Source organism: Watersipora subatra, chromosome 7, assembly GCF_963576615.1.
Source record: "Watersipora subatra chromosome 7, tzWatSuba1.1, whole genome shotgun sequence".
NCBI classification, from domain to species: domain Eukaryota; kingdom Metazoa; phylum Bryozoa; class Gymnolaemata; order Cheilostomatida; family Watersiporidae; genus Watersipora; species Watersipora subatra.
Window position 1 is genome coordinate 40,630,337 of NC_088714.1, and position 15,020 is coordinate 40,645,356.

Here is a 15,020-nt window from a genome sequence, read left to right on the forward strand (position 1 = left end):
TATTCCTAACAAAAGCTTATCATATCAGTTCCAAAGCTTTTGTCAAAAATGCTTGTCTGTTATAGCAATTGTTTCGAGATGTCAACTTGATTGTGAGAGGAAAGTTAAAGGACAGACTTTCAGCGCTTAATATTAGTCTTCTTACTGGGCCTCAACAAGGGTACGTAACCTTTGAACTTGCTGTCAATTTATCACTCCTCAAAACTATGTTTCGGAATTTACTGTGTTTTTTCTTTTATGTTTTGTTATTATCGAATATTAAAAATTGGTTTAATTTTAAATCTGTGACATTCATTTTCAAACCTATTAAAACAATTTCACTGCTGAAACTGCAACTCGTGTCCTACATGGTTCTATTAGGTCCTACTCAGTCCCGTTAAATGTTATACATTCCTATCAAGTCATATATGGTGTTAACAGATCCCTCAGATCCTGTTAGGTTCTGCTAGATCGTATGCTCTCATTACATCCAAAGGGATTCAGTCCTAGACGGGCCTAAATATTTTTATACAATCCTTATACGGACCTATCATATCGTCCTATCATATCATCCTATCATATCGTCCTATCATATCATTTTATTATATCGTCCTATCATATCGTCCTATCATATCGTCCTATCATACCGTTCTATCATACCGTTATATCATACCGTTCTATCATACCGTTCTATCATACGTTTTCATTAGGAGCAAAGTTAGGAAAGCATGGATGGAGTAACTTGCGTTGTCATCGGTTATTAGCTCCGAAACTTAAATGGCTAACACCAATGAGTGTATATAAATATACTAGCTGTACAATCCGGCGTTGCCTGGGTAATAAAAAGGTCTTTGGACAGAAAATTGATTTGTATTTAAAATGTAACGTTTGCCATTCTAACGTTCAAACTCCATACCATGAGAGAAGTGTTTTGTGGTCTTCTGTGTAGCTGAAATGAATTAAGAGAGAAAATAAAAACAACTGTGAAGGTTTTTAAACTTTGTCAAACAACTGTAACTTTCAATCTTGATATCACGAGGAAAAAGTTTTGTGCAGGACAACTAAATTAAAAATAAATAAAACGACTGTAAAAGTTTTCAAACAACTGTAAATTTAAAATTTCATAACTTGAAAGAAGTGGTTTGTTGAAATACATTAGAAAGAATAAAAATGTAAAGGTATTTGAATGTGAATGTGAAACCATTAGCAAGTAATGGCTAAATATAGTATATTTCGTTACGATTACAATCCAAAATTATTTGGTATACAATTATACGATTTCAGTTCATTTCAGTGTTGGTGTATGAAAATATCATAGGCTAAAGACGTACATATTGTGGTATAGAAACCCATAGTAATTATCTAATGCAATTACCTCCTGGTAACAATCATGATCATTAAAAATACTATCAAAATACTATTTAATCTTAGTAATTATAGGTACGTACAATGACTTTAGTGCATTTTGTGGTTATGATCTGCGGGCCCAAGATAATATTTTTCATTACATTGTACTGCCTCAAGAGTTTTTACCTTCAAGACAGACGTGTAACATAAACGCTGAATCTAACTTAAATGAATTTAGTTTACTAGACACATACTTGAAAAAAGTTTTATTATGTATTTTAGTGAACCTTGAAACTTTTAACATTAATGTTATCATTGCGAAAAGCTTTTATTTTAACAGATACCGGATATACCTGTATACGGATAACTCGCCATGGCAAGTTCAGCGACGTATATATTTTAATAACGTTTAGAATCAGTACACAAATCGTCAAACTTTAAGTTTGAGATAAATTATTGCGGGGCCGAATAAATTAGCCCTAACGAAAAAAAAACGAAGAAGCATCATTTTGCATAAACTTGGGTCCCAAAATATTTATTAACATAAGCATCGTAACGTGTAGGTGCAAGGCTAAAATAATTAGCATGCGCATGGGATAGGGGGTTCATGAAAACGTTTATGATCGATATGAAGTTCTAACTCGGTGGTAGAGCATCCGGAAAAGAAAATTGTGAATTCGTCGTGAGTTCAAATCCATCAAAACGCGGAATTCTAATATCATTTTAATAGCTATAGCTGGACAATCAAAACGACGAATACACCAATACGCGAATACACATACGACAAACTTTGAGACATATACATATAAATCTCAAAGTTTGTGTGTCCTTCATTCCTATTAAAATATTGGAATAAAGAATCTGTATCGCAGAAGATTTGACCTGCCAGGCAAATACCTTGCCAATTATGCTATGCAAGATCGATGGATTCATTGGGCGATATATGTCGTTATCTGGGTGAAAAGAATGCATACCGCTCTCAGTTATGGTGCAACATCATTTTCTGCTTGCTCTCACGGCTCTTATTAGTAAGTTTACTATGTAGCTTGCTCAAATTAACTTTTGGCAATGGCCAGGCTAATTGCAAGCAAGCAGAGCCGTATAGCTTCACATAGTCCCGCAACCAAATCCGGAAACAAAAAAGCTTGTTTCCCTACAAACCTGATCGACACACTGATCTCTAATGGAATAGTCATACCTCGCTCTCAATACCTCACTTTTTTGCATTTACTTTACTTTTTGACAAAACAATTATTGGTAGTTTCTTGTAGGGAATTTTGTCTTCTTTCAAATGATGTATAATACAACAATCAATTCCAGAGTGACTGCCAATGGGAGTAATATTTGTTGGTTAATGTTGCGGCCTCTCCATTATAACTTATATAAAAATAGTGGGCATGGCATGTTTGTTTGGAAACGAGCGAGCTCCCATATACGCTTCCATTGGTCGCGGGACTCTGATGCTATATGGCTCTGGCAGGTAACTGCATTAACTCTCACTGTTGATATGCTGATTTTTAATACCCGTGCGACACCGGGCATTCTGATAGTTAAAGATAAAAACACCTAAATGCTGGAAATTTAGGTTTTGTTATGATATACCTATTCAGCAAGGTCAACATATGTACCGTTGTTAGATACGGGAAGCATTCATGTATAAACATTTCAACTCTAAATCCTGAGGCACAGATAGATAGATATGAACCTTATTATCACTGGTAAATGCCTTTCAAGGTGAATTATACCATGAGACAAATAAAATAAATAGTAAAGTAAAATTATGAGTATTGCAACACTCTGCTTTTAATGTATTAGGCATGATACAGCTCAACAATACATTCTCTATTTTTATATGACAACAGGTCAGGATTTCAGTAGCCTTGGCATCAACAAATCCTCCTTTTCAGTAAGACGTAGGCTGCTAGGCTATTAGGAATAGACTGATGTAATAACCTGATAGGCACTGGTGTTTCTGGTTTAATTGGAGCTGTTAATCTTATCTATCCCAATGCACTCATGTACCTAGCTTTCCTGTCTTCTCTGTTAAATATATCGCCAATTAAACCATCTCATATTTATTGAAAACTTGACATGACTCGTGTACATGTAAATATTTCACAGATTTCGCCGATTATCAAAAAGCATACAACTTGCGAATCGACTCAAGAGGCAGCAATTCGTTTTAGCTCTATGTGTAGGATTATTTTATCATTCTGATTTTTTCTGATAGGTCGATGCTTCTGTTTCAGGCTAATCATGGCTGATATAGCATACTTTACGGAGAATTGTTCAACTCTAGTTTCTACACAAAAAGGTTCAGCAGTCAATCTGACCTTGACCATTAATGATATCATCGTGTCAAGGTGATGAGAACCTCTCGCCTTTCAAGTAAACGAGACTAAGATGTTTAAGAATATCTACAGGGAATTTGTTTTCCTGGTCTTTCTACGAGACCCTAGTACAGTCATACGTCTTTCATTCTCGTCACCACTGCAACAACTTTCAGATAATATTTCAGGGTTTGCCATTTTCTATGGAAGGACTTCTATATTTGGGATAATTAAATTGCCCTTCTGAATCATTAATAGGAAATATGTGAAGCTTGCGACAGCGTGTAACAGATTTGAGCCTGCCAAAGATTTATCTATTGCCTTGACAAGAGTGCGTTTCACTACGACTGAAATATGTATGGACATTATATTACAAAAGTAGCCATGCAGGTTTGAGCATTGCAAGGGGAGGCCACACCTCAATTCTAGTCCATTGGTGTATGTATTTATTATATAATTTCGATAAAATGTAATATATATTTATATACAGTTTTTAATGATGTTGTAATTAATACAAAAGATGAACCAATGTGTATCAGGAGATTTGCTTATCAAGAAGGAAGACATCATATACATACATTATATACAAATAAGTTTACCTACACACGTGCGGAATGTAGCCTGTACAGTTTTCATCACTAACAATAACACGTAGTATCGTAGAATTCACACAGAAGGGCAAGAAATATGGAGCATGATTGGAATTTATACAATGCATTATATTTCTGCACTTACTGTATTGTGGTAAAGAAGATAAAATAAATTTATGGAATATTACTATGGCTTGCTGTAAGGAGATTGAGCTGTATGTGGCTTGAGCTTTGGAGATGAACGACCCTTGACCCCTGCTAACACCTTGCCTTTGTGTGTGGCAGCAGGTGAACGGCTGGGAGATGCGGGCATTCTGGTTAGTGGTGGAGGGGTCAATGGCATCAATTGGTCGACATCATCATCATCTGCCTGTGCATAGCAATATAGGGTACAATGCTTGCTAGCAAGTAGAAGAGAGGAAAAGAAGTTCATGCCCGCACACGTACAATCAGTGACATCATGTCTATCAATCCACCCACCTGTTCTCCACTACTAACAACCCTAGATTTTTGATTGGCTTCGAATTCAGCCAGAGCACCGTCTAGGTTGTACTTTCGCTTGTAAGCTGAGAAGAAAGCTCGCACTTGGGTTGAAGTCTTAGTTCCGATAATCTGTGCTATTGCCTGAAAATCTTTTCCGAAATACCTCACACCTGGAACAGGTACAGGAAAGATTAGTTATTTCATAGTGTGATCGCTTTTAGATGTCGGCACAATTGCAAACCAAAAATATTCTGATTCGGAGAAGCAAAATAAAGGTAGGGGATTCAGTTGCATCGGTCTACAGCAGAGTTTCTTCTGAACATCGTTATCAAAGTTCTTAACTGACTTGGAAACAGTTGTAGCAAGCAATATACAGATATATTAGTTAAACATATAACAACAGTTACCATTTTAACTATTATATTTCATATCATGAAAAAAATGTTTTGTGCAGGTCAAATAAAGAAAGAAACAAAATAAAACAATTATAAAAGTGTTTAAATGTAAATGTGAAATAATTATCAAGTAATAGCTAGTTTAAGTCTGTTTTGCTGCGATTACCATAAAAGATGGTTCGGTAATAATACAATTAATACGAACTTAAAATAAAAATCCTGATTTACGTTAAATTAATAATAACAATTCGTGCATAGAAGTGTGTGCATAAAAAAGGTTATTGTTCCAGCAGAAGCCATTCATCAAAACTTTGCATACAACGATACTGGTGCCTCTCGACACTGGTACAAATGTAAAAATGAGATATCAGACTGTCTTCGTCTGGTACTTTGTCTGAGCAAACGGAAAGAAAATGTAGAGGCTATTCCTACTTGAGATAATAGCATTGTCTGTGTGAAAAGCCTTGACTGTGATTTGACAATTGAACCTTACGAAAAACTGGAAATATAAGTTCATGAAACACAGAACAGCATCACGTTTCATAGTGTTAAGAGAATAAATAAAGTTTCAATTAATACGTCATTTAGCGCGTGCGATGGAGAAAAGGGTGTATACAGTATATAGTAAGAGCTATAAATTGTAAGAGCTTCTGTAGACTTGTGGTTAAACAATCGGATTACTAACATTCAATTGCGTTCTTCGCGAGTTCAAATCTAGCATGAGAGCTTTCAATTTCAAAGTTTTAATAGCTTTAGCTGAACATATCAAACTACACACATACAGACATACAAACTTAGAGATATAGATATACGTCTATCTTTCGTATATACAATGTACATGAATCTTAATGTTTGTCTCTATTCTGTTAGAATGTCTGTCCACGTATTAAGTTATAGTGATAAAGTTTTAGGAATGAAAAATCCAATACACTACGCTGTCCAACTAGCTGTACTATGGAATAAATTGGGCACGTACTTATTACACACACCAATCTTACATGGCTTCACACTTGAAGATTGGCTTGCAAAAAATTCAGATTACTGTTATTTGGCATCAAAAGGTCCGCTGTGTCTTACTCTGCTGTGTTGTAGGTTCAAAGTATGTGGAAATGTGATTACAAGCTCTTAAAAGCTAAAAAACGAACAGTTAATCGTAGCCATCACGAACAAACCACGGGTTGGAATCTCTCTCAAGAATTTTTCAAATGGGATGTGGTTGAACACGATGTGCTTCTGTTTACATTTTCATGCAACCTCATTTGTCGAAATATTTTCACAAATATACTTCACGCATTCAATTAAACCATGTCTAATACCATGTCCTTACGCATCTATTTCATCATCATTGTAATGCTTTCGCTTTGAGCACTGATATATCTAAACCTAGCCTAAAAATTAGTTTAATTTTTTAACCTTAGCTCGAGGGAGTGTATATCATCCTCTGATAAACATGAGGAGCCTGTTGGTCACCTGTGATAGTCAAAAAAAGCTGCAGAAATTGCTTGCGCTATTTGGCGGGAAGTATGGGTCACATGATCAGATTACAACTAGATGATTACACAAGGCTGACACGAAACTGTTAAGTAGCGAGCATCTATGTTTAATAAGGGCTTTCCGGTAGAACCCTTAGTGTTTGTCATAAACTAGTGCTACAAAGCGTTTTATATTGAGCCTTTTATTGGCCTTTCAATTTCATGTGATAACATTCCATGTCAAAACAATAACCAAGTCGAGTTGAGTACATCATTGAAATAAAGGGATTCCAACCTATGGCGTTTTCGTGATAGCCGCAATTAACTGTTCGTTTTTGAGCTTTTAAGAGCTTGTAATCGCATTTCCACATGTTTTGCACCTACAACACAACAGAGTAAGACATGGTGAATCTTTTGATACCAAATAACTGTAATGTGAATTTTGTTGCAAGTCAACCTTTAACACTGCAGCTAGCGTTACGAGTGAAATCATACCAGAAGAAAAATGTGTGCCCATACGTAAAGAAAAATACTTAAACTCACATGGCCAACAAGACTATAGCAATAGGTAGTAGGTGCTGCAGCCAGTACAATATAAATTACACAGAAATAAACACAGTACACAGAAAAAAGCGCAGTACACAGAAATAAACAGGGTACACAGAAATATACACAGTACATAGAAATAAACAAAACACCTGCATTTAAAAGTTAGAATGGTAAATGTTGTATACGTTGATTAAAAATACATTTTCGGTGCAAAAACCGTTTTATTACCCTTTTCAACTAGTGTATATATATATATAGTATATATATATATATATATATATATATCATATAAAGGATATTATGTAAAACTTGGCTTCTTTTGTAACTTGACCAGATTCCATGAGTCTAGATTGATGCTCATCGGAATATTGCGAAATCATTGTTCAGTTCAGACAAGCAATAACAAAATTGCAAATGATATGCGACAAAAGTCACCCTAAAAGGCATACACTATTCTTTTTGATAATAAAATTGATGGCATCACAAGACACCTTGAGAAGAATCTGCATCACCTTTCGTTTCTTAATTTTTTACCAAAGTATATTTAGCCTCAAATTACATGATGTCATTTTGTGAACAAGAAAGGTCATATGATAACTGGATTGTGTTTCATGATGTCATTCTGTGAACAACCAAGGTCAAGGTCATATGATAACTGGATTATGTGTTACATTATGTCACACCGAACAAGCAAGGTCAAGGTCGTATGATAACTGGATTATGTGTTACATGATGTCATTCTGTGAACAAGCAAGGTCAAGGTCGTATGATAACTGGATTATGTGTTACATGATGTCATTCTGTGAACACGCAAGGTCAAGGTCGTATGATAACTGGATTATATACAATTACTTGTCAAATAACCTAAGGTAATGTCTTGTGACGATTTTAGGCAGAGTAGCTGCATTAACAAATGGTTAGAGGCCAAATACCAATGAACAAGATAGTGTTTTCTGCGAATAGTTGGGTAGAACATGCTTAGAGTTGCACTTAATGCGGCAATATCTTGTTACTCGAGAGGAAAAATGAGTACTTGTACACTGAGATGCTTGGCAGCAGTAGTGAACTAGCTATCAGCAAAATAACGAAATGGAAGCACACGCATGTGTGCAAGGCTTTGAAGAAAACACCATACATCTATCTATTTTTTCACACTTCCCACCCCTGCACAGATAAATTATTCCCACCTTGTACCCCTAGGTGCAGCTCATCCTGACTCCATCTGTTTGTGGGTTTGGATGTGGAAGGTTCATTCGGTCGGAATTCATCAATATTATCTAGAACTGACCCTTTGAGCAGGCTTATGTGTTGCTTGTTTGTCTGTACCTGTAAGTCAAATACTTGTACAAGCCAACTCCTACTTACGAATATCTCAAAACATATACAATCTGAGCACATATTTGTCTTATACTGGAGGTTATCTAACAAGCGACATTCCAAGTTTGCTAATCCTTTCAGGCCGAAACCCGATTTAATCAGATAAGAGGTTGTTATCCCCTGGGCCGACTATCTAATTATCCAGAAGCGACTTTTTGTTTAAAACTCGTATGCTATATCATAATATTCCGCAATAATATATTCCGCAATAATATATTAGCAATATTCCGCAAGTACACATTTTAAGCTTTTAAATGAGTACCAGTTTGCTACAGGTTGGCGCTCGTAAACACATCTATTTAAGGCTTTTGTTCTTTAGTTAGTGTAAGAAAAATTCATCGTATTGGCAAATTTTGTGAATCGGTTTTTTTTCAACAGGGTCATTATAATTTCAATATTATATTTTAACTCTAGAGCTTTATCCCTTCACCACTAGCTCTAGATAAGTCTCACGAGCAGATGTGATTATAAAATTTACTTAGACTTTGGATAAAGGCTGAGAAAGACATCAAATATTAACGATAGCATCTACCATCTGACCGAGTCTGACTGCAATAAAAGTTTTTTGCGAATTGAGTAAAGTTGGATGCGGTATGATTTCATTTTCAAGCAGCCTTTGTACTTGCTGCTAAAATTGGGCATATCGACAATAATAATTACTCAATAGCAGCTGAATCCAACTAAAAGTTGGCCAACCATGTTTTACATAATCACAATTATCTCAGCAATTACAATTACCTACATTTTTCACTGCTTATCCGAACAAATGTTCCTACAACCTAAAGTTAGTTTGCCACGTTGGGTTTGTTTTTCATGCTTTTAGTAACTCGCACTTTTTGAATCGCTTAGTGATATGACGAAGTTTTTTTTATTTTGCTCTCAAGTCTCTTTACTTGTACACGGCTGGATTAGTTTAATATAGGAATGTAGAGTGGGATGTCTTTTTCTCTAAATAAAAACAAAATTAAGATAAACTTAATAGTAAAGGAGATACAGCCAATTTAGTAACACCGAGTCTATCACTTGTGAGCAGCCAATTGAGTAATTGGGCATGGATGCGTGCAATAGTTATTTATTTGGATCTGAAAGGGTCTAACGTTGCAGTTACCTAAGTGAAAGTAATGAGGCTGATAAAAATTAGGAAAAACCTATGTAAAAAAATAAAATGTTACCGGTAGTTTGACCTTCAGATAGGCAAGGTCAATGTAACTGTATCACCTCTCCCTCTGAATTTAAAAATCACCGAACCTGCACATTTGTTCACATGGTTCTAAAGGCTGGTTCACACTGTATCGTCGGATGACGGGGTTGTCCTCCCAACGATTATTTGCTGACTATGTGCACCATAAACCGATGACATTGCTAAGGCAACGCAGACATGCCGGGAAACATTTCAGCTGAAAAGCTTTCTCGATACAGTGTACCCTCGCCATACGATTTTAATGATTTTAATTCCTTTCAGTGTTGGCCTCGTATAATGAAAATGTTATATAGAGGGGTATAGAAAGCCATAGCAATTATCTAAAGCAAACCCCTTGGTCAAAAAAGAATTTCATATATGTACTGTACATAAATAGTATGTTAAACTTAGTAACTATAATTACCTACAGCAACTTTAGTGTGTTTAGAGGTTATGATCTGCAATAAGATGTAATGTTACAATGTACTACGTGCGGTAGCAGCGGTACATATCATAGGGAGTTCTTACCTTCGAGACAGACATATAACACAAATGTTGAATTAAATTCAAATGAATTCAGTTTACTAAACAGATACTTGAAGCTAAGTTTTAGTATTAATTTTACTAAACTTCAACTTTGTTATCGTTTGAAATTTTATTACCTATGTTTCCAGTTTCGTTTTTACTATAACTTCTAACGAATAACGCTGAACTGAGAGAGCGATCATCGTATTTCATTCAGGGGTTGAGAGGGATTTTAGCAAATAGCATATCAGCATCTTCGTTATTTCGACCGATTCAACTGCCAGATTTTAATTTCGAGAAAAATCTTTGTTGATATCGTGTGGCGAAACAATGTAATATGGCGAGGACGAAAAAACATCGTGTGTGACATTGTAAAACGAAAAAATCATATAACAGGGACATCGTAACCCGGGGAGCTCTGTATTCCGCCAAGAATTCACAACGGTCTGCACAACATGCACCACTTCGGGGATGGTGATTGGCTCTCGTAGATTGCACAAACTACATTCCCCCTAAGGATAGTTGCTGCGGGACTAGTACCTATTATTTCAGCAACCGTATTGTGTAATAAAAACACTATGCCGCAGACTACTCAGCGATGTTAATGCTGATAATGTAATCAAAAACGATCACCAATACATTCTGGTATTAATGCCGACATCTTAATGCTTTGTGACAATGAGAAAAGACAATGATGAAATATGAGAGTCCTTGACAGACTAACCTGCTGTTTAGCCGTCTCTAACTCTATTCTCACACTATCCAAGATGGCTGTCTGATGTTCCTCTCCCCCTGCAGCCATCGATTTAAGATCAGCCTCATCCATATATATACCTGAAAACAACAAGACGTGATCTTTATTGATGGACAAAACAAACTTCATATTTCATATTGTAAGAACTTAAGGGTTTGACAAACTTTTCGCAGGCTACAATAATAGAAGTGGAGGTACATGCCAACAGCCACTAAGCAGCTATCTGGAGTCACTAAAAACAACCACGCCAGTCATTACTACCTTTAGGAGGCCTTTTCCGGTTCTTGGTAGGGTTTATCCTTTGTGGCATTAGTGATGAGTCTTTAGACTTATTGTTATTTCTCCGAAATGCTGCGGGTGGTCGCATAGATCCTCCAGTTCGTTGAGTATACTGGAATGGCAAAGGCTAAGTTACCAATAGCAGCTTGACCTCTGTACAATTAGCATTGTAGTAATGAGCATACCTTACCCAAACATGTAACGCATTAGAATTGTTGATACGAACATTGTTGGCTACTTTACACATTTTCCGATTTCAAAATCTAATAGCAGTACATGAAGGCAAGAAAGGGAGCAACTACGTAGCACAATAAAATTTCAGAGTTTATACCTTTTGAAAAAACATTGATGATGGTTTTTGATCGCAATAAAACCACATATTGTGTTAGTTATACTCAAGTGGGTTTATTATGCTAGAACAATTCTGGGCATTTACGGAAAGAAAAACAAATAACATTTTCCGACCTGATTAAACACCCGAGTGAACTCGGCTAATTAATATGCCCGTTTTTCCATACTTGCCGTTTACATAGGATTATGAAAATTTGGTCAATTTGCATTTAATATGTTTCTAGTAAAATTTCAAAGTTTCAAATTGATTAGACTGATGATTCTTGAAATATCGCAAAAATACTAAAGGTATTATTGTCCAAAGTACAAGTACAAATGTCGGCATTTCTAACCGACCAAAAAATGGCTGACAGAACATTATTGTCTACTGACATACTGATTGAAATTCTCAGTAATGAAGGACTAAAAATAGAAAAACGTAAAAAGCTTCTCAGCATAAATGGGGCTTGAAATACAGCTGAACACGATATTAATATTTATGATAGCAATGTCAGTCTCATGAAATTCACATACTCATGAGATAACTCAAATATGCTTTGCACTTAGCACCCAGAGAATCTAGTGGTTCTTGTACTAATGTTGGTTGCACCGCTACTAATAATGATAAATTTAATTATTTTGGGCAGATTCTGATGCTGATTACATGAAAAAACTATGGTTTAAAGTTATAGGAAAAACACTCAGTATGTGGCTGTAAAAATATTCAGTCGAGATTAATTCAGGCAAAGAAATTCATTAGTATAAAAAGTTGATGAAAAATTGTTGTCTTATGCTTAATGGAAAGTAGTGATCACATGTAATGTTAAGTTTGCTGTCAGTAAACACCATTGAATTTCAAAAGCATTACCCGAGTCAGTTCAATAGAGACAGCTTGTCACCCGAACACCAACTCGTCGAAACATCTTAATAGAAATGTCATTATAGGCACACTGGTAAGAATGTATGCTAAATAATGCTACATTAGTTCCTAACTATTGTATCTAGTTAATGCGCCTTTGTAAACTAAAATGAGATAATATAAGCATGCCAACGCTGCATAAATGTTTGGTAACCGTTTAAAATGCTAAACTGTACAAAGATGTTGTTCTATATTTAAAGTTGTCTATCAGATGAATACTACATCATCGTGTTTCAGTTCCGTCTCATCTCTTCAATGCTATTTGATTACAAACTTTTAAAACACTTTTGTTTAACACAATCAATAATTTCTGATTTCTGTCTTATTTTGGTTTTGGTATGTAATGAGAACCATAATTCTGTTAAAGGTTGATTTGCAACAAAATTCACATTACTGTTATTTGGCATCAAAAGATTCACCATGTCTTACTCTGTTGTGTTGTAGGTACAAAATAAGTGGAAATGCGATTACAAGCTCTTATAAGCTCAAAAACGAACAGTTAATCACAGCCATCACAAAACCGCCGTAGATTAAAATCTCTTTCCAGAATGGCTCCAATGGGACGTAGTTGTACAAGATGGCTTCTGTTTGCACTTTCATGCAAGCTCATTCGTCGAAATATTTTTACATATATACTTCACGCATTCAATAAAACTATGTCTATTGTTCTTACGCGTCTATTTTATCGTCATTGTAATGCTGTCACTTTTAGCACTGATATCTTATAAACTTTTAATCTTAGCTCAAATGAGTACATATCATCCTCTGATAGACATGACGAGCGAGTTGGTCACCTGTGATAATCGAAAAATGCTGCAGAAATTATTCACAGAGTATGGGTCACATGATCAGATTACGACTAGATGATTAGATCAAGCCGAAACAAAACTGTAAAGTAGCGAGCATCTATATTTGATACGGGGTCTTCGGTGAAACCCGAAGTGTTTGTCATAAACTAATGCTACGAGTAGTTTTCTACATGTCTTGAGCTTTTATTGGCTTTTCAATTAACGTGAGAACATCACGTGACAAAACAATAACCAAATGTAATGACTACGTCAAAGAAATAAACTGATTCCGATCTACGGCGGTTTTGTGATGGCTGCGATCAACTGTTCGTTTTTGAGCTTTTAAGAGCTTGTCATCACATTCCCACATATTTGGCACCTACAACATAACAGAGTAAGACATGGTGAACCTTTTGATACCAAATAACTGTAATGTGAATTTTGTTGCAAGTCAAAATTTAATGATTACCAATGCGAATAGAAAGTTATAGATACACACATGAATACCAGTTTTAAGATCAACCCATTAATGTAACAGGTAGGAAAGAGAAACAGGACCCAAATATCTCACCTCGTAGCACGGATTGCATAGGTCACCTGACCTGTGGTTGCTGACGGATTTACTCCGCGACTCGCAATTACGACACGCTGGTCCATTACCTTCCAAATCCGACTTTTCTGACTCACTACAATATCACATAGCACACACCGTCATGAAGATAAAACATCCTGCATTAGCGAGCACTTACTAATGTATTAAAATAATGTAGGAAGAAAGGTACGTACCTGTCTGACTCATCACTGAGGTCTGTGAGTATATCAGATATCGGCGTATGTTTAGCCTGGTTATCCATAATACTGGGTCTGCTCCGTATCTTCTTCCAACCATAATAGTATTTAACTAGAGCTGCTATCGACTTGTCAGGGAGCTGCAAGTGTGCAACAAGCCAGTTTAGTTTATTAACTCTAAGGCACCATCTCAGCCATCGATGACTTCTAAGAATATATACTCATACTGAGTTATTATTATAGAGGAATATCAGGAGGCTCTGATTTCTAAAGGTTGTAATAGTAGTAAATATTCACGAATGACATATTGGCAGCGAGAGAGACGGACCGCGAGTCAAATATAAACATTGTTAATATAGCTACCTTTCCTCCTTACCATGCAGCTACATATGGCAGCTAGATACGCAGTGTGTACTACTATATACATATCCTACATATTCTATAGACACACATGCATGTACGTCTATACAATATATTATTTATTTTAATGATGCGTATTGACAGCATCTCTAAAATGAATATACATGTACATTGAAATAAAGTATAATGTAACATCATATTTACTCATATTTTTAGAAAACAGATATCTTAGGGCACCGAGTGTTGCCAAGCTACCGGTAGGCTATGTTAGAGCTGCCTAAACCTTTGACCATAGCCTCAGCTCAAAAGAAGGAAAGGATAACAAACACTAAAGTGTAGCTCATGAACATCCCTTTAATTTTTTCATCAAGTTGAAAGGTTTAATTCACGAAAAATGATAAAACTCACTAAATGATTAAAGGTTTTCAAACCACTTTTTTATCATGCTTGAAAAGATTCATGTTCACATAAATACTGACAAAATTTTTGTGATAAACACGCATATACAAATATAAGAAATGCTAAAGAAAGTGATCCTATATTACAATGCGCAGGACAGGAGTTGTCCTCAAAC

The 15,020-nt window shown here is 35.7% G+C and overlaps 2 protein-coding genes across 3 annotated transcripts in view; one reads left to right on the forward strand and one right to left on the reverse strand.

Moving 5' to 3' along the window:
- LOC137401171 (vacuolar protein sorting-associated protein 54-like) overlaps positions 1 to 4,189 on the forward strand; it is a 42,980-nt gene extending 38,791 nt beyond the window's left edge. For both annotated transcript variants that reach the window (XM_068087552.1, XM_068087553.1), the window contains 2 exons: positions 66 to 160; positions 3,576 to 4,189. In XM_068087552.1, the coding sequence (XP_067943653.1) occupies positions 66 to 160; positions 3,576 to 3,693 (213 nt within the window). In that variant the 3' untranslated portion in view covers positions 3,694 to 4,189. The remainder of the gene's footprint in view (positions 1 to 65; positions 161 to 3,575) is intronic.
- Positions 4,086 to 15,020, reverse strand: part of LOC137401172 (REST corepressor 2-like) — a 28,808-nt gene continuing 17,873 nt past the window's right edge. The window contains exons 5-11 of the mRNA XM_068087554.1: positions 14,084 to 14,226; positions 13,869 to 13,983; positions 11,243 to 11,372; positions 10,952 to 11,061; positions 8,333 to 8,471; positions 4,727 to 4,899; positions 4,086 to 4,616 (exon numbers count right to left, since the gene is read on the reverse strand). Of these exons, the coding sequence (XP_067943655.1) occupies positions 4,434 to 4,616; positions 4,727 to 4,899; positions 8,333 to 8,471; positions 10,952 to 11,061; positions 11,243 to 11,372; positions 13,869 to 13,983; positions 14,084 to 14,226 (993 nt within the window). The 3' untranslated portion in view covers positions 4,086 to 4,433. The remainder of the gene's footprint in view (positions 4,617 to 4,726; positions 4,900 to 8,332; positions 8,472 to 10,951; positions 11,062 to 11,242; positions 11,373 to 13,868; positions 13,984 to 14,083; positions 14,227 to 15,020) is intronic.